Source organism: Balaenoptera borealis, assembly GCF_965194805.1.
Source record: "Balaenoptera borealis genome assembly, chromosome: 20".
NCBI lineage: Eukaryota > Metazoa > Chordata > Mammalia > Artiodactyla > Balaenopteridae > Balaenoptera > Balaenoptera borealis.
In genome coordinates this window covers 7,642,176-7,661,431 of record NC_138879.1, presented here as the reverse complement: position 1 = coordinate 7,661,431, position 19,256 = coordinate 7,642,176, and the positions used below count along the sequence as shown (strand labels likewise).

The following is a 19,256-nucleotide window of genomic DNA, read 5'->3' as shown; positions in this document are numbered from 1 at the left end:
TACTCGTCTGGGGCTGAGAGGGGACTTCTGGTGTGACCTTCCTGCCCAGTGCACTGGCCCCTTGGCTCTCTCTGGACACCAGTGACGGCCCCACCCTCTACCCAGGACCCCCACCTTCCTCGCAGGCGTCCCAGGCCCACTCACCAGTGTCATCAGAGACGCTGGGCCTCTGGCTGCCAGTCGGGGAGCGGAGCACGTCATCGCTGTACATGAGGAAGCTTTCGTAGTCTTCCCCACTCTGGGCGTCCACGATGGGGATGTCCGGGATGATGGGGACTGCAGGGTGGGAGCGGGTGAGCCGGGGCCCCAGCCTCGGCCTCCTGCCCGCCCCTGTCTGCCCTGTGCCTCCCGCCCACCACTCACTGGACATGGGCCGCTTGGGCTGGGTGGCCAGGTTGATGATGGCCTCCCGCTCAGGCCCCCAGCCTGCCCCGTTGCGAGCCTTGACCGTGTAGCGGTACGGCTGGGACTCCCGCAGGTTCTCAATGAGCAGCGTCCGCTTCTTGGGGCTGTCTACCAGCACCTTCTTCATGGGCCCGATGGGTCCTGGGACAGGGAGAGTGCTTCAGAGGGGTCATCCAGCTTCTGGCCTGGTGCCTGCCTCTGACGCACCAGGACTGTTGCACAGCCCCTGAAGCGCACCCAGGAGTCTGGGGAATGAGTCAGGGAGCAAGCAACTGTCGAACCCCGGCTGCATGCCAAGCCCGGAGAGCCTGGGTGTGACTGGCTTAGAGAAGGCTCCACGCGGCTCACTGCTAAGTTAAGTGGCAGAGACAGACCGGACTCAAGTCGGCCCCACTGTCACCGCTACCAATTGGTAAAGGGTCCTGCGTCCATGTGCGTCTGTGTGACGCTGGCTCCCGAGGCTTGGGCGCCCTCACCACCTGTGCCTCGCTGCCCAAATGCACGGCTGCCCTGGTCACCTGGGCAAGGACGGGAGGAGAGAGGCAGGCCTGGACCTGCACCTGAGGACCGGCTGAGGCTTGTGAGAGCTAAGGGCGAGAGCAGAGGGGAAGCAGCTCTCCTCCGCCACACCTAGAAGGGTGGACGCAAGCCCTGGGAGAGAGGAGGAAGAGACCCCAGGCTGCTCTGAGCAAGTTACGGTGCCTAGGCCCCCGTGTGACAAGATGGGGCCCTCTATGTTGGAAGACGTCTGGGAGACCAGAAAATGTCCCAGTTTCCAAGGGGTCCAAAGGAGGGCTCTGGAAAAACAACACCTGCTAAGCTTGATGCTGTTTGTTTGTTTGCCCCACCGCGTGGCATGCGGGATCTTAATTCCCCAACCGGGGATCGAACTCATGCCCCCTGCAGTGGAAGCATGGATTCTTAACCACTGGACCACCAGGGAAGTCCCTTGATGCTGTTTGATAAGTGAGCAGCTGTGCTCCAAGAATTGGCTGATGTTGGGCTGTCAGCCCGGGGAGGTCTCTAACTGCCCTCTCTCATCTCTGTCCACCAGGGGGAGAAGGGAAGGGGGCCACCCCAAAGTTGCTGATGCCCTTGGGCCAGGAGGTCTGCCTCACACATTCGTGACACAGCGGAGGCCTCAGCAGGCTAAGGCCGTGGGCTGAAGCCACCAGTCATTCCTGGGATTAAAGGCTGGGTCAGAAGGCACTTCCTGACAGTGGTCCATGAGTGGACCAGGTGTTGTAAACTCAGAATGAGCCAAGGATGTGATGCAGCTGCTGAGAAGCTTGTGCTTGGTCAGCCAGGCTAGTGAAGAGCAAGGAGCCTGAGGCCCAGAGCAATCCTGCTGCCCTCTGCCCTGTTGGGCCACCCTGGGGCTGCTAAGCCTGACTCACTTTAGGGTCCGCAGGTCCTATTTGGGGGTGGTCAGCTCTCCATCCCTGAGATGGACCAAACAGACGTGAGAGCACCAGGAGGAGGGCCCTGCACCAGGCGAGAGGCGGGACCAAGTTCCCTCAAATAGTTTCTCATCCTGACAACTGGCAGGGGTCATCCCTCCCCTTTCCAGGACTGGGAGAAAAATAACAGTTCTGCCAGATGCTTTGGCCTAGGGCTGCCAGATAAAATATTGCATGAAATGTACTAGAAAAATTGTCTATTTGAAGTTCAGGGTGTCCTCCGCTTTTATTTGCTAAATCTGTCAACTCTACTCTGGCCCTAAGAGAACCGTGTAGAATTGAGCCATTCTAGTTACCTGCATGGGCAGGCAGCCCTGGACACTTGTGACCCCACTGCACATATATAATCTCAGGCCTTCCATCCCTACCTGCCCCAGGAGCTTCTGGGCTTGGCTTTGGAACGCAACTCAGCCCAAACCTGACCACAAAGCTAACGATGCCCCAGGCAATCAGACATATGGGCTCATCCACTGACCTGGACGCCGTGACCTCCTCCCACTCTCCGCCCCCTCCCTGGAGGCAGAAGGAGAGGCCCACATCCTTACGGTTGTCCTCGTTGACCAGGCCATAGCAGACCTCATAGGCTGTGATCTCGCCGTTGGTCTCGGCCGGCTCAGCCCAGCTCAGCTGGGTCACGGTGGAGGAGACGACATTGAAGGCCAGACGCCCCGGCTCGCTGGGTACTGGAGCGGGAGGGGATGCAGGAAGAGAGCTGTCAGCCGCAGAGAGGGGGCAAGAGTTCTAGGGGGTCGGGGGACAGGGCTGGGCACGCTGGCATCAGGGTAGCTGGGGGGCAGACAGGTGGATGGACGGAAAGGCGAGGCCTCACCTTCCGGGTGAGTGCGACAGGACACCAGGGAGCTGTAGGGGCCCTCGCCCTGCGCCCCGTAGGCGCACACCTTCATCTCGTAGTCGCAATACGGGTACAGGTTGGTGAGCTCCACCGAGGGCACCTTGCTGTCGAGGAGGTGGGCTTCAGACTCAGAGTCACCCTGGATCCAGTACTTCACCTGCTCCCGGGGCGGGGCTGGTCAGTGGGGAGCAGCTGGCAAAGCTGATCGTCCCTCCACTGAGCCCTGCCCTTGTTACCCGCTTTGCGCACAGAAACGGAGGGACCGAGTGACCTGCTGGGTTCACACAGCAGGGCTGGGGCAGAGCAGAGGTGTTTCTGGGCTGGTGGGGCCACCGTCCAGGAACTTGCCTCTCCCCCGGGGCACAGATGGGGGTTCCCCCGTCCACTGAGGCCAAGCATGCCCTCTCCTCTCCCTCAAGGGCCCTCTGCCCCCGGGTGGCCCACCTCCCCACTATGTGCCCAGCCTCCCCATCCACCACCCTCATCGCCCCCCCACCTTACCCGGTACCCTGTTGGCTTGCCAGGAGGGGGCAGCCAGTTGAAGTGGATCTTCCGTGACCCGGCGGCCTTGGCATTGGGGTTCTGTGGGGCACCCAGGTCACCCCGGGGGAGTGGGGGTGATGACAGGGTCTGGCCCATTAAGTTCCCGTCCAGTTCATCTGTAGTGGGTCAAGCCAGGGCAGGGCAGCCAGCTGAGACCCCCTGCTGCTTTGAGGGGGGGCAGGAACCCACCGTCGCCACCAGGGGGCGCCAGAAGCCCAGTTAAACCCCAACGCTCCTTCCCTGCACCCCCCCTCAACTGAGACCTGCCAAAGGGGGTCTCTAGAGGGCTGGTGCCCCCATTAGTAAAGCACAGGGCATCCTGCCAAACTTGGGGGGGCCCAGGAGGGTCTCTGGAGGGACGAGAAGGAGGAGAAGGAGTTTACTCTCTCTCTCCCTTTGGCAGCCAAGGGTGTGTCCCACGTGAGAATATTTGGCTCCTCCCAACGCCCTCCATCACTCCCGTACCCCAAGATTCCTCCTCCTCCCCCATCTTCTCGGCAAGCCTCCTCTCCGGGTGGGCTCACAGACCCCACTATACAGTTCTCAGGACCCATAAGAACTGTTTCACCCCTTCTGGGAACACCTGCATTTTAGCTGGAATTAAGGCTGAAGTCAAAGGGCTAAGGCCCTTAGTGGTGGGATTCACAGCCAGCAGCAGGCCGGTGGCCGCGTGACCCCAGCCTCTGATTGAGAGGAGGGTTGCCAGATAAAGGCAGGATACCTAGTTAAATTGGAACTTTAGATAAACAACAAACACTTTTTTAGGATAAGTACATCCCAAATAGTGCATGGGACATACTTATACTACAGATGTGGTGGTTACTTATCTGAGATTCAAATTTAACTGAGCGCCCTGTATTTTTACTTGCTAAGACTGTCAAGAAGCCCCCAGCCCTGCTTAAGCTGACTCCAGACTCTGCCTACCTCGGTCCCCAATGATGACAGTGGCAGACTGGGGCTGGCCCAGGCGGGCCCCAAACTTGGGGTTGCTGAGTTGGATGTAGAAGCGGCGGGTCTGGCAGCCCCGCAGGAGGGAGTCCATCTCCTGCAGCTCCAGGAGCTTCACCTGCAGCTCCTTCCAGGTCTCCCCAGGTTGGAATAGCAGTTCGCCCTCTGTGGGGATGTAGTCCTGGGAGTGGGAAGGGGTCAGGGTCAGACCAGGCCTGGGACAATGAGTAACGGCCCCACACCCCACCCCAACCTCACAGATAATGCAGAGACCCTCACACACAGACTGTCCCACGTGGACACGGAATGGCTCATGTTTCTACAACACCTGTTGTGCATCAAGCACTTTACAAATATTAGCTCATTTACTCCTCAGGGCAGTGTGAGGTAGAGATATTATTGTCCCCATTTTACAAATGAGGAAACTGAGGCACACAGAGGTGAAGAAACTTGCCCAAGTTCACACAGGTAGTGGTGGTGGAACCAGGATTTGAACCAAGGCACAGAGACAGGGATGCAGATATGGAGGGTCCCATACAGGCAGGCACTCAGCCGGGGCAGCTGAGATTTGGAGGCCCCAGACAGGGAGGGAGGAACTGTTCCCCGCACTGGGGCTCTGAAGTCTGGATCCCACCAGCCCCTAGGCCCTGCCTCCCGGGTGGGGTGCTTCCAACATCTCCAGCTTCTCCCCCCCACCCCCCGCAATGCCCCAGAGCTTTCCTGAGCGCCCGTCACATGACGCCACTAGGTGGCACTGCAAACTAACATTCAATTCCAGGCACTGCTAGCCAGCCCCACTGTGCGGAAAGGGACAAACTCAAACGCTCAAAAACCCAGAAAGAAAAGCAGGAGTCGCCTGCAAGACAACTGACCTGGGGGGGATGCTTCAAAAATGTCCAGGTGACAAAAGACAAAACCGGGGAATTATTCTAGATGAAAGGAGACTAAAGACACATGGCAACAAAATGCAATGCCATACCCTTGACTGGTTCCTGGATTGGAGGGAAAAAGTTATAGAGGACATTACTGGGACATGTGAACATGGGGGGATCCGAATATGGACAAATTATTAGTTATGAGGACAATGTGACATTTCTTAAGTTAGGTAATTCTGTCATAGTTATGTAGAGTGACCTTGTTCTTAGCAGGCGCCTGCAGAAGAGTTTAGGGTCTATATGATGTCTACAACTTACCTTGAATAGTTCAGCCAACAAAAGTAAACCAAACACACTCTCTCCCTTTCTCTCTACAGTTATAGAGCTATAGATACATATATATATATTCTCTCCCTTTCTCTCTACAGTTATAGAGCTATAAATACATATATATATATATATATATATATATATATATATATATATATATATATAACACACACACACACACACATGCATGTATACATCTATATAGAAGGAGAGAAAGAAAGCAAGGTGAATCTACGTAAAGAGTAAATGGGTGCTAATTTTGTTAGTCTTTCCATTTTCCTGTAGGTTGAAGCTTTTCAAAACAAAAAGTTGAGAAATAAAATGTTTTTAAAAATAGTTCAATACCAAAGGATCTTTATAAAAGCATAACAGGACAGCCAGAATCTCTATAATATGGCATATTCAGTGAAAAGTTATGGGCATACAAATTCCTCTTTGGCGTTTTTATGGGGAGCCCTGGAGCGGTAATGAGAACTGTTCCTACCGATAAAAAGAAGAATAAGGTGTGTGTCGGGATCTCCTGAGTGCACGCCTGCTCCCAGGATTGCCAAGTGGGCCTGTGGGCCAGTGAGACTAGACTTTATTACTTTTTGAGTGAAGTTCTGATGTGAATATTTTTAGTTTTAAAATGTTGGTAATAGGTATAAACTGGATAACTAATGAGAACCTATGGTATAGCACAGGGAACTCTACTCAATACTCTGTAATGACCTATATGGGAATAGAATCTAAAAAAGAGTGGATATATGTATATGTATAACTGATTCACTTTGCTGTACAGCAGAAACTAACACAGCATTGTAAATCAACTATACTCCAATAAAAATTAGTTTAAAAAAACATTGGTAATAGGGAATTCTCTGACAGTCCAGTGGTTAGGACTGTGAACTTTCACTGCCATGGGCCCGGGTTTGGGTTAGATCCCTGGGTTGGGGAACTAAGACCCCACAAGCCATGTGGCGTGGCCAAAAAAAAAAAAAAAAACATAAAATGTTGGTAATAGGGGCTTCCCTGGTGGCGCAGTGGTTGAGAATCTGCCTGCCAATGCAGGGGACACGGGTTCGAGCCCTGGTCTGGGAAGATCCCACATGCCACGGAGCAACTGGGCCCGTGAGCCACAATTACTGAGCCTGCGCGTCTGGAGCCTGTGCTCCGCAGCAAGAGAGGCCGCGATGGTGAGAGGCCCGCGCACCGCGATGAAGAGTGGTCCCCACTTGCCACAACTAGAGAAAGCCCTCGCACAGAAACGAAGACTCAACACAGTCATAAATAAATAAATAAATAAATAAATAAATAAATAAATAAATAAAAAGAAGGAAAAAAAAATTATAAAAAAAAAAAATGTTGGTAATAAATTTAGAAAAACAAACAGACCTGTAAGCCAAACCAAGCACATCCACCACCTGGATTTGGCAGTTCCCTGAGACTGGGGCCCAGTGATAAAGGGGACACTGCCCTACCACACGGCCCTCCCTGCCCTGAGGGCTGCTCCTGTGGCACAGCCCAGAGAGGGCCTGCCCGGCAATGACAGCCCAGGGACATGGGGTCTGTGATCCCACGTCAAGAAGCCCAGAGTCCCTGCACAGGGGCAGACGGAGGTGTCTATTTCTCTGTGGAGAGTTTGGCTGTCCTGGTGGATCCTGGGATGTTGGGAGGGGGACACGGATGGTCTGGACATGATGAGACCTTACTCCTCAGGGCGTCACTGGCACTTTTGGTGTGCAAGTCACCCCTGCTGCAGGGTGACCGGGCAGGTGGACATGTCCTTGGGAGGCCAGCCAGCGGCACCACCAGCATCCGGAGACTCAGGCAGCTGCCACGTCCTGCTCCCAATGGGCCCTTGGGATTTGCCCTTGACCTCGTGGTGGAGACTCACCTGGTTGCCCTGCGCTGTGTTGTCCTGCGTGCAGTAGGAGACCTGGGACTTGCCGTTGTCCAGGATACGCCGGATGATGGGGATGCGGGCCACGTGCTCCCCGCGGCTGACCAAGTACTCGGGCTGCTCAAAGGACACGATCCCGCTGGCTGCAAGGAGCCAGGCACTGGTCAGGGGTCTTGGCCACAGTCCCTTCTCAGCCCCCGCCCTCCCTCTGGCCCAGCCCGGCCCAGACTCCAGGAGTCTGCTTGTCACCCCTCTCTGGGGAGGGCAGAGGAAGGGGCTGGAAAAGTCTGCCAGGAAAAGTTGGCAAGGCTGGAACAGTGTCCAACTAACATCTTGGAAGGGTCAGGGCAGAGAAAGGAGGCCGGGCAGGGGCAAGACCAGACATGAGAGCTGAGACTGAGAGCTGGGGCAGAGTAGGCCTAAGTCCTGGGGTCCTGGAGCAGGTGGGGAGGAGGGGTCAGGGACCAGAACAGACCCTCTGGGCACCGGAAAGATGGTTATCAACAAGTCCAGGTTCCCCGAGGAACTAGCAGGGAAGGCACCGTGGGTGACAGTGGCGTGACGCCTTGCTCACCCTTCTAGATAGGCTTGGGCAGAGGGAGGCCCCAGTCCCCTCCCTGCTCTGATGCCCTGTCATCCTAGGGGGGCCCCATTCAGTCTCCCAAGTTCAAAGGCCATAGGGGAAGAACAAGGAGAGGGATGTGCAATGGCCCCAGGAGGACGTAGCACCCTCTGGTGATTATAAGAGAAGCTCCCACACTGAGTGCTTACTACCAGGCACTGTGCAGAGATGTACAGCCACACACTCCTCACAAGAGCCTGATGCCCATTTTACAGATGGAGAAACCAAGGCTCAGAGGTTAAGTCACTTGCCTAGGCCACATGGCCAGGCCCCACTTCCACTTGGATTCGAGGAGGAACAAGGGACCCCAGAGCCTCCCTTTTGGACCCCCTGTTCCCCCTGACCCTGACCGACCTTGCTCCTTGATGATGGTGATGTTGACCAGACGGCGGCCGAGGGTGGCAGTGCCCACGGGCACGTCGATGGCCTCCACCAGCAGCTGCTTCTCGTCATCGTCCTCAGGCCGGATGAAGAGAGGCACCCGCACGTCCACCAGCTCCACGCCCTCCTGGAACTCCACCATGCCCCGGGCGTCTGGGCGGGCGGTGGGGAGCCATCAGATGGGGGTCAGGGGGCCGCACAGGGGTGGGAGGTCAGAGGGAGGGGCACAGAGAGCTTGCCCACCTACCCTGGTCTGCAGTGAGGGTGTAGTAGCCAGGGGCCACCTTGAGCTCATGGAAGGCCCCCTGCTCCACGTGCTTCTCCGTCAGCTTCAGCAGGGCCTGCTTGGCCGAGCGGGGCGCCATCAGCACCGTGTCCACAATGGTGTGGTCCTGCCTGGGGGCGGGGTTGGGGGGGGAGGTGTCAGGCTGGCCAGGAGGCTGGCACTTGTCCCGCCCCGCCTGCCTGTCCTCTCTCCATCAGGGGACAAGATTCCAGGCAGTAAAAAGCAGAACCAGACGGTCCTAGAGGCCACGCTGGTCCCACCACCTCGCCCTGCAGCCTCGGCATCCTCATCTGTGAAATGAGGCCACTACTCCCACCCACCTCACCAAGAAGGGCTGGTGAAGCAAAAGTAGAGTCAGGACAGCAAAGATGTGAAGGGTATAGGCCCTGAAGCCAGACTGCCTGGGTTCAAATCCTGGCTCTATATCTTTTTTTTTTTTTTGTACATGGATGACCACAACAAAAGCAACAATGATTGCAATTACCAAACATGAAACACACTCATACTATGTCATAATATTGACATTCAGTCCAGTAATCCTCCACTGCTGGCTCTATATCTTAACAGCTAGGTAACCTTGGGCAAGTTACTTAAGCTCTCTGATTCTCGGTTTCCTCAACTATAAAGTGGGAATAGCAATGGTACCTACTTGGATAAGATAACCACACACATGAAGCCCTTAGAACAAGGCCTGGCCCGTTGTAAGCACTCAGAACGCAGGTCTAAATGGTTCTTACTGAAGGTGATGTGCTCAGTGAGAGCTGGATTCTGTTACTGTGCAGTTCTGTCCTCTCTGCATGCTGTTCCCACCCCCACTCTTCCCCTGGGGGGGCTGGGACTCGGGGTAGGAACTGGGAAGGAGGTGTGTCACCCACTGGACCATCTTCTTGGCAGCCAGCGGTGCCTCCAGGATCAAGGCCTTTGGCATCGGAGGAGGGCTGCAGCTGGGCACCGGGCTATCCCGGGTACTGGGTAGGGGGCTATTGCCGGCACGAGGGCAAGGACTGGGTCTGCTTGGTTCCCTGTGGTTTTCCTGTTCTAGTACCGGGGCTGGCTTTTGGTGAGGGCTTCATACTGGTATTTGTTCAGTGAAGGGCCTACCCAAGGACAGACACAGACAGCCCTCCTTTCCAGTGGGATGGAGATGGAGATGGAGATTGGGGTGGGGGAGGGGGCAGAGGGGGCAGGTACTTGGGGCTGGTACTACCCCACCTGTGTGTCTTCGACTCACTTTTTCCCGGCATTGGGCTGCTGCCTGTGGAGGACAAAGTGGGGAACGTGAGCCAGGTGGTCCCTGGGGTGGAGGCACGATCTGCCTGGGGGAAATCCCCTGGTGTTGGCTATACGGGCAGCACCCTCACCCAACCCCGGGCACCCAGGACCCACCGGAACTTGGTCTGCTGGAGCTTCTGCGCGCCTGTGATATGCCTGTACACCTCGTTCAGCTGCCAGGCAAGGGAGGGCTGTGAGGCTCGGGCCCTGGGGGAGCCTCTCCACCCAGAGCCATCCCGGCCCAGAGGACCTCTCGGGGTTGGCTGGGGGCGTGGCCATGGGCACGCACATTGCCTCTACCCTTCTGGAAGCATTTACAGGGAACAGATCCCAGGATGATCCCAGGCCAGGCACATGTCCAAGGAAGCCCTTCTTTCCTGCCCGGAAAAACCCAGGTTCCCCAGCTGCTTCCCTCTGCTCTCCCGCCGCCTGGCTCACACCCAGCCCAGAGATGCCAGCTGCCTGGGATCGGCTTCTTTGGCCCTTACGTTCTCCTCCACTTCCTGGCGCAGCTGGTCACATTCTCGGGTGCCAGGCTTCAGTAAGTTCTCGGTGCAAAGGCGGGCAAGGCGCAGGGACAGCCCGTAGGGCGCTAGGGGCAGGCAGGGAGGGGTGTCGTCAGCCCCCTGCACAGTGGGCACCGCAGAAGCCCCATCCAGGAGCCATGCTTGGATAGGGGAGCACCTGAGGCTTATAGCACCATCAGGAAGGATAGAAGGCAGCCAGGCCTGTGCCTGCACCCAATACCCAGAGAAAATAGGAATGGTGTGATCCCGGACCCGGGAGCAGCGGTGAACATGCCCTGGGCCCCAAGGGCAGCCCCAAGACCTGCGGTGCCCAGCCCTGGCCCTCACCCAGCTCCATGGGGTTGATGCCAGCAGCATGCGAGGCAAAGCCAGGCCGTTGCACGTTGTTGGTGATCTTCCAGCGGACCATGTCACGCCCCTTGAGGTTCCCGCTGCGCAGCATGGGCGTGTCCAGGTGATCCGAGGCCATCAGGTTCTCCCGCAGCATGTAGTGGTCTTCCTTGAAGCCCACCATGTGACCTGCGGGACAGGGTCCTCACACTGGGCCCTCACACTGGGCCGCTCCCTAGACCTTCCCCACCACACCCCTGCAGGTGGGACCCCGGGGCCTCCCGCCTCTGTTCCAGACTCAGCCCCCGCTTCCCCTCCACCCCAGCTGGAAGAAAGAGCGGGCAGAAGCCCACGACCCCTGCTGATGCTGGCCCATACCTCGGTTGCAGCACGGGAGAAGGGCCAGGCAGGCCTAGGAGACAAGGTGGGTGAGGATGAGAGCTGAGACAGCCACCCCAGCCTAGGTAAGCCCCTTCCGCCACCACCTCCCACCCACGCCAACGGTCCAGAGGGGCCAAAGGTGCCTTCCCCAGACACCAGGATATCCAGGCAGCTGCAGGGGTCTAGGTGTGTGGCACACAAGGTGGGTACAGAGGGTGATGGGGGCAGAGGGTTCCCCAAATTTGTGCCAGGGGACCCTGGTCCTGCTGTATACTCTGGAAAGTAAAGGTTCTGTGATCAAACCCATTTGGGACGCACGGAATTCCTTCCCCTTATAGTTTCACTATTCATACAACTAGGTCAAAGGCTCTGAGAAGTCCTGCAGAGAAGAAAGCGCTTTCTCAAATGTATTTGATCACAGAACGCTTTTCCTCTGTAACACACACTAATATCCCACAACACTGGGGGTCACTGCAGAGTGTTGCCTCTGCGCCCCACAATTCAGTATCCCTTGCCATGCCATCCTCCATGTTTTCCTGTCTCCTGTCTTTCCTCCCCAGTGAGACTGTCAGCTCCTGGTGGGAAGAGCCCTTCCTTCCCTGTTAGCTCTCATGACCCTCTGCATGTGGCTGACCCCCGGGCAGGGGCTCCCAGGTATCCGGCCACTGATGGTTGGCAGAGGTGAGAGGCTGGGGTGGGGAGGGCACCAGGGCTGGGCAGAACATGTGGGTTCGCTTGGCCTCTGCCACCCACAGGGACCCTGGTGGCGGGTGGAGACCCTGGGGGAGCCCCCACCTTGCAGCAGGCACAGTACTTCCAGCAGAGCAGCCCCAGCAGTGCCGGGAACAACAGGAGGAAGATAAGCAGGGGGATGAGCCACCAGAAGGTGCCGGGGGGGCAGTCTAGGGAGGAAGGAGGAGGAAGAGGAGGGAGTCGGTGCCATTTCCCCCTCCGGTGTCTGCCAGGCCACCCAAATCCCCCCCCGGCCGACCCTCCAGCTCACCCTTGCTCCTCTGCACCAGGACGGTGCTGTTGGGCCCGGGGGCGCCGTCACCCTCCACGGTGTAGCTGTACGTACAGTCGTCGTCCTCGTCCCGGAAGGAGCAGTACTCCACCACCTCCTCCGCTGCACCCACAGACGGTCAGCAGGGCACCCGACCCCACCCCGGAGCACCTTAGGGCCTGGTGAGGGGGCCGCTCCTCACCACGGCCCTACTCTGGGGCCCACCCCGCCGATCACAGGGTGGGAGGCACCTCCCTGGGGAAGAATGCAAGTTCCCGGCAAACTGTGCATACAGATGGGGCAAGGCGGGGGCTGCCCTCCAGGAGCTTCAAAGGCTGCAAATCTGTGCCCGTCCTGGGCATCACTCAGGAGCTGGGCTTCTACAACATTTTTCTTTTTTCTTTTCTTTTTTTTTTTTTTTTTTGGCCACATGTTGGGATCATAGTTCCCCGACCAGGGATCGAACCCACGGCCCCCGCAGCGGGAGTGAGTAGTCTTAACCACTGGCCCGCCAGGGAAGTCCCTTCTAGAACATTTCTCTGACCTAGAGGAAAGGAGGCTGTGTGCCCCCACGGCCCAATTATGTGCCTTTGCCGTGTTCATGGCCCTACCCAGCTCTTTGCCCCCCTGCCCAAGCCAGAAGCCATCTCCCCAGGTCTAGGGGCCCTGGCCAGACTGTGTGTCCCCTACCTGGGTCTGTGTGACCTGTCTGGGTTCTGTGACCACTCTCAGGTCTGGAACCCCTCTTTCTGGACTGCATCTCCTCAGTTTGGATTATGAGCCCCCTACCCAGCTCTACAGCCCTGCCCAGATAAGAGACACCACCTACCCCATCGGAAGCCCCCCTGCCTAGTCCTCTTTCCCTGCCCCATACCTTTCTTAAGCTCATCCACCATCTTGACCTTGAAGCTGCACTCCTTACACGTGTGCCCCTTCTTTTCACCGGTGCCCCACGCCTGGCACTGCACACAGGAGCGCAGGTCCTCACAGAGGCCCAGGTGGATCTGGGTGGGCGAAGAGGGCCAGATGGGCACTGTGTTGGGCGGCGGCCCCTGCCAGGCCCGCTCCCACCACGTCACACCCTTGGGCAGTTCCTCTGGCACCAGGCTCAGCCCCTCTTGTCCGTCTTGCCCTGTGCCTGGGGTCCCCATGCCCATACCCAGTGAATCTGGCCTCACCGCTGAGTAGTTGATTTCGCAGATGGTGTCTGTGTAGAGCGACTGTTCGTTGCAGTGGCAGCGGCCACACTCGCAGTAGCCACGCCCATTACAGATACCCTGAGTCAAGAGGAGGCACCAGTGAGCCAGCTGTGCCCCCATCCCTGCCTGAGAGGGAGGGTGGTCCTGATTGGGGCCCCCTCCGCCGCCCCCCACTGTCTGCCTCATGCCCAGGCCTACCCCGTTGCTGTCGATGCAGGTGGCATTGCTGAGAGGACAGTCACAGCTCAAGCCTGTCCAGCCAGGCTCACACACACACTGGCCCATGGAGCAGCGTCCCCGGTCTGCAGAGAAGGGGAGGGGAGAGGAGAGGCACACTTGCACCCGCAGTCCAGGCTGCCCACTGGCTGGAGCTGCCTTGGGAGCTAGGATGTCTCCAGCCAGGGGCAGAGACATCTCTTCGTCACTTTCTTGGAACTCCCTTCTCTCCATTTCTCCTGCTCTATTGTGCCCTTCTACCTTCCACTCTGCAGCTGGGGTGATCACCCCAAAACACAAACCCAATCATGTGTCTCCCCTGTTTAAGAACCTCTAATGAGTCCTGGCCAATGCAATAAGGTAAGAAAAAGAAATAAAACATAAGTTTTGGAAAGTAAGAGATGAAAAACTGTCATCATTTGCAAGTATCAGAAACATGTCACAAAATAGCAAGAAGAATCTATAAATAAGTTATTAGATTTCATAAGTGAGTTTAGCAAGGTGGCTGGATACAAGGTTAACAAATAAAGAGTTAGAAAATGAAATTAAAAGCACCAGTGAGGACTTCCCAGGTGGCGCAGTGGTTAAGAATCCGCCTGCCAACGCAGGGGACACGGGTTTGAGCCCTGGTCCAGGAAGATCCCACATGCTGCAGAGCAACTAAGCCCGTGAGCCACAACTACTGAGTCTGTGCTCTAGAGCCCACGAGCCACAACTACTGAGCCTGCATGCCACAACTACTGAAGCCCGCGTGCCTAGAGCCCGTGCTCCGCAACAAGAGAAGCCACTGCAATAAGCCCGCGCACCACAATGAAGAGGAGTCCCCGCTCACCGCAACTAGAGAAAGCTCGCGCGCAGCAATGAAGTCCCAATGCAGCCAAAAATAAATAAAAAATAAATAAATTTATTTTTTAAAAAAACACAAAAAAGAAACACACCAGTGACTCCCTTTTGCCCAAAGGATGAAGTCCAATATCCTTACTAGAATAGGGGTTGATTAACTACAGCCTGTGGGCCAAATTCAGCTCACCACCTGCTTTTGCAAAAGTGTTATTGGAACAGAGCCACACTCATTTGCCTTTGTATTGCCCATAAGCTGCTTTCTGCTACAACGGCAGAGCTGGGTAGTTGTGACGGAGACCACATAGCTTACAAAGCTGAAAATATTTAATGTATAGCCTTTTAAGAAAAAGTTTGGACTAGACTAAAACTGGACCCATCCTGGACTGGAACACAAGCCCCTCGCACTCTGGCCCTGCCTCCTTCCTGGCTGCATCTCCCTCCCCTCCTGTCTCAGCTTGGCCTGTGCCAAATGTCTGCCTTTCTCCAGACGTCCTGGGTTCTCCCTCCATTTCTCTGAGCACACCCTGGGGTGGGCAGGTGAAGAGAAGAAATGGCAGACAAAAGCAAGAACGGAGGAAAGGGTAGAAAAGCAGGGTCTTGACCCCCCGTGGCAAGTATACAGTTGGGGCTTAATAAGTATTTGGTGAGTGGATTTTCATTCATTCTCCTCCATTTACCCATTCAGTACTTCCATGTGGCCCCTGTGGGTTCTGTGACCCCTGCCCAGCTCCGGAAGCCCTGGCCAGCCTATGTGCCCATGGCCTGGGCCCACACTGTGTTAGGCCCTGTGGGGCTACAGAGGATGCATTACCCCAGGCCCTGTCTGCTAGAGATGTAGCATCTTCCGAGAGAGTAAAGATCGCCATGCCATATACCACCGATCACTGAGGTTGAGCTGGGTGGTACCCACTCTAGTGGGATGGGAGAGTGGAGAAGGGGGTGGGCACGGGCCGGAGGACCTCAGGGGGACATTCCACAATGGGGATTTCATGTTGGCAGGGGCCTTGGGCATCAAGTTTGTGGAGGAGGAGAGAGGTCCAGGTTGGGGCTGGACTTGGGAGAGGCACTCAGGGAATCTAGAGGAGGGCTGGGCCTGAACATGGGGGTCCTGACTCCCAGAGAGGCTCTCCCAACATGGGTTCTGATGGCAGAGCCAGAGGCGGGGGGCAGGGGCTGGACACCCAGGCCACCCTCTCGGCTCCACCCAACCTGGGCCAGTAGCTCACCGTTGCAGAGGAACCCGGAGGCGCGGGGGCACTGGAAGTTGTCGTATTCGCAGAATTGGCCCTCATAGCGGCCTTCACCATAGCACACGCAGTGGCCGCACTGGCACTCGCCCTGCCCCGAGCACAGCTTGTCCTCACCCTCCCGCCGGCAGGGCGCCAGGTCGCTCAGGGAGCCAGTGGAGCAGTTACAGGTCTTGCCGCTCCTGCAGGAGAAGCCAGTCAGTTCCGCACAGCGCAGCAGGAAGGCTTTCACCATCCCATTTTACAGATGAGGAAACTGAGGCTCTAAGTGGGCCCCTGTGGGTCTGAGTTATGTAGACAGCAGGGGCTGAGCTGAGACTCAAACCTCAGTCCCCTGAGACCCTCCCCCTGTCCCTTCCTCAAGTCATGACAAACTTATTCAATGTCTTGAAGCTTGAAAAGCCCTTACTCTTACTAGCATTCTCTTATGACTCCCTTCTGCTCAGGTAATAGGTGCCCATGGCTCAGATACTAAAGGTCCAAAAGGGATGGAGGGTAAAGTATGTCTCCCTCCTGTGTCCAACCCACAGCACCCTAATGGCCACCACTGCCCTGATTCTTACACGTCTTTCCAGAGGTAATCCTATATATCCATATATTTCTTTTTTTTTTTTTTGGCCACGCTATGCAGCTTGCGGGATCTTAGTTCCCTGACCAGGGATCGAACCCGGAGCCCCGGCAGTGAGACTGCTGAGTCCTAACCACTGGACTACCAGGGAATTCCCATATACATGAATTTCAAAGTGCTTTGAACTGAATCCACCTGCCAACTAGACATACCCCTTTCCTAGCCCTTTCTATGCCCAGCTGCCAACCCACCCTCAGCAGCCTACATGGTGTGCCCAGCCCCTTCTCTGGGAGCTGCTGGCATGCTGGGTGCTGGCTTCACCCTCCCACACTCACCAGCCCTCATTGCACACACAGTGTCCGCACATGAAGTCCCCATTGAAGCTGCAGCGAGACGACCGCTCCACTTTTTCCTGGAATGAAATCATGGTGGGGTGGCTGGAGGGGTGAGGGACGCTGGACGCTGCCCCTCAGGGCACCCCGAAAGGGAGTTGTGGCCACAGGATGCTCTGCTGTGTTACTCAGGGCCATGGGGTGGTCGGCTTAGCCTCTCCCTCCCTCCGCGACCTGGCGGGGCCGCATCATACCAGCTCACAGGCGCACACGTCACAGACGATGTCCACGTCCATCTTGAGGCCATTGGAGAAGGAGGGCTTCAGATGGATGTTGCCCTTCTGGTCCGCTTCTGGCAACTGGCACACGTGAGTCCCTTCCAAGTCCTCGATAGCCCGCAGCTGCACTTGGTAGGTGCCCTGCAGGGACCCCACTGTCAGACAAGGCAGGCCTGGACAGACCACCAGGGGGCAGTTGTGCCTGAAGGCTCTAGGCCCTCGAGCTCCAGGGATGTGTCTGGCCCTTGACATCCAGCTCCCTGCCCGCCCTTCCTCAGGGCTGCAAACTTGCTTCTTCCAGGCACAGTCACGGTAACAATAGCACCAACAGTAACCAGGGTTGCTTTTGGTCCATTCACTCATCTCAGCAGCCCTGAGCTCCGAGCTGATTGGTCTCCACTTTACAGATGAGGACAAGCCAAGGGGCTGATCCAGAGGGCTTCAAACCCAGATCTGACTCCGGAGGCCATGCTCTGGACCTCTGTTCAGGTAGACCCCGCCCCGCAGGGTGCTGTGCCCGTCCTCCCCTGCCCCGGGACCCCCACGGAGGCGTACCACTTCCCCCCGCCGGATGAGAAAGGACCCAGTGTTCGTCTTCTGGAACATCCTGGAGGTGACCTCTGTCCGCAGGCCTCGGGGGCTTTCCAGGGCCCGGATATCCAGGTTGGAGCGGATGCGCTAAGAGAGCAGGCGATCAATGGCCTGGGGGTACCCCGGGCTCACCCACCCTGGCCTGGCCTGTCTGTGCTGCACTCCCACTTACACGGAGGCCTGGGGTGCTGGCGGGGCGGGGTGGGGGGGGTGTCAAGGGAGAAGAGCCTGCAGGAACCTGGGGCCAGGCCCAGGAGGCGCTCCTCAAGGACTGCAGAAGACCCTGCCTCCCTCCTATCCTATTTCCCAGTCCTCCGCCCTTCAGCCTTCTCTCCAGCCCCGCCCCAGAAAGGCTCAGCCTCCAGAGCCCTCACATTGAAGGCCTCCTGCAGCAGATCCACGATGTTGGAAGAGTCCTCCTGCAGCACCCCCAGCGAAGAGACAGGAAAATACGAGGACAGCTTCTGCAGGAGAAAATGCCAGGCTGGGGCTCAGCCTCCAACAAGTGTCAACTCTTTGAATCCAGACCGCAGCTTTGGGGTTCACTCACTTTGCAGATGGGGGAGCTAAGGCCTGGCGCCTGCTGTGCGTTCCGGAGCCTGTGCTCTTAGCCCCCACCTGCTTGGGAGGGGGGCTGGGGAATGGGCACGTGGACTCCTCTTCCCACCAGGGCCCATCCCAAGTTTTGGGAAGGAAGGGAGGAAGGCAGATGGGGGTGTCTGAGAAGTTCCACGGACCCTCCCGCCCGCCCCCATCCTGCCCAGTGAGGTCCCGGCCCCCCGCACCTCGTAGTAACCATAGGAGTAGTTGGTGACTGCGAAGATGGGGATGATATTGTGCTGGCCGAGCAGGCGCACCAAGGTGGGCACCGACGGGTAGTCCTGTGTCCTGTACTGGGTGTAGGTGCCCGTGGTGTCCAGGTGGCACTCCTCGTCGTTGCGCCTCATGATGCCAGCCAGCACGTTGGCACCATCCGCCTCATAGTGGAAGGCCGACTCGGTAGAGAACACCAGCAAGTGGGTGCTGTCGGGGCGCCAGCCGATGTCCCTCTGGGGAGAGCGAGGAGGGGTGCCCATGGAGCAGGGGACACTCATCACAGCGCCGTGCACAGTGACAGAGAAAGCACGTCCCAACACGGGGCTCAGCGAGGACACAGGATTAACAGCCTGATGTCCCCATGAATGACGCACGTGACAGACAGCACATGAGTGACGACGGGGAAAAACAGAAACCAGCGATGGGAAGTGGGAAACAGAAGCAGGGGCTGTGCCCACAGTGGGCACCACGCAAGATGGGAACCAGGTTCATCCAGCTGTCCCCACAAGGTCTTAACCACTCTGCGAGAATATCTCAACTGCACAGAAAAATGCACACCATGCAGCGTTCAACAGAAGAGTTAAAATAGGTACAACAAGCAGCATGTGAGAAATACATGGGATGATTTTGAAAACCATGTATTACAAGAGAAAATGTTTACGATAGCATTAGGTGAAAAAAAAAAAAGCAAGTTTCAGAACTATACGTACACTGATTCCAACTATATAAAATAAGGAAAAGGGAACAAAATACGCTGGTGGGGTATCAGTGGCTGGCTGTCCGATGGTGGTGAAATTATGGGCAATTTCTGTTTTTTGTTTTCCAAATTGTCTGTAATATGGATACATTATTTTCATTTTTATTTCTTATTTTTTAATTTTGTTTTATTTTTTGGCCACGCCATGTGGCTTGAGAGATCTTAGTTCCCTGACCAGGGATGGAACCCCGGCAGTGCAAGTGCTGAATCCTTAACCACTGGACTGCCAGGGAATTTTCTTTTTTGTCTGTGAATACATTATTTTTTAAATGAAAAAACTGATGTGCACATAAAAAGAAGTGCCCTCTTCC

At 56.6% G+C, this 19,256-nt stretch overlaps 1 protein-coding gene across 6 annotated transcripts in view; it reads right to left on the bottom strand.

Annotated features, from left to right (window-relative positions):
• The window catches only part of ITGB4 (integrin subunit beta 4), a 30,853-nt gene that overhangs the window by 4,801 nt on the left and 6,796 nt on the right, over positions 1-19,256 (bottom strand). For all 6 annotated transcript variants that reach the window (XM_082370967.1, XM_082370969.1, XM_082370970.1 and 3 more), the window contains 25 exons: positions 18,158-18,421; positions 17,747-17,836; positions 17,337-17,459; positions 16,758-16,922; positions 16,507-16,583; positions 15,583-15,785; positions 13,496-13,599; positions 13,277-13,375; positions 12,973-13,102; positions 12,099-12,221; positions 11,891-11,997; positions 11,093-11,126; positions 10,712-10,903; positions 10,346-10,449; positions 9,972-10,030; positions 9,817-9,840; positions 8,547-8,695; positions 8,273-8,452; positions 7,291-7,439; positions 4,186-4,390; positions 3,220-3,377; positions 2,695-2,875; positions 2,411-2,548; positions 364-546; positions 145-276 (listed from right to left, as the gene is read on the bottom strand). In XM_082370967.1, coding sequence (XP_082227093.1) covers positions 145-276; positions 364-546; positions 2,411-2,548; positions 2,695-2,875; positions 3,220-3,377; positions 4,186-4,390; positions 7,291-7,439; positions 8,273-8,452; positions 8,547-8,695; positions 9,817-9,840; positions 9,972-10,030; positions 10,346-10,449; positions 10,712-10,903; positions 11,093-11,126; positions 11,891-11,997; positions 12,099-12,221; positions 12,973-13,102; positions 13,277-13,375; positions 13,496-13,599; positions 15,583-15,785; positions 16,507-16,583; positions 16,758-16,922; positions 17,337-17,459; positions 17,747-17,836; positions 18,158-18,421 — 3,373 coding nt within the window. The remainder of the gene's footprint in view (positions 1-144; positions 277-363; positions 547-2,410; positions 2,549-2,694; positions 2,876-3,219; positions 3,378-4,185; positions 4,391-7,290; positions 7,440-8,272; positions 8,453-8,546; positions 8,696-9,816; positions 9,841-9,971; positions 10,031-10,345; positions 10,450-10,711; positions 10,904-11,092; positions 11,127-11,890; positions 11,998-12,098; positions 12,222-12,972; positions 13,103-13,276; positions 13,376-13,495; positions 13,600-15,582; positions 15,786-16,506; positions 16,584-16,757; positions 16,923-17,336; positions 17,460-17,746; positions 17,837-18,157; positions 18,422-19,256) is intronic.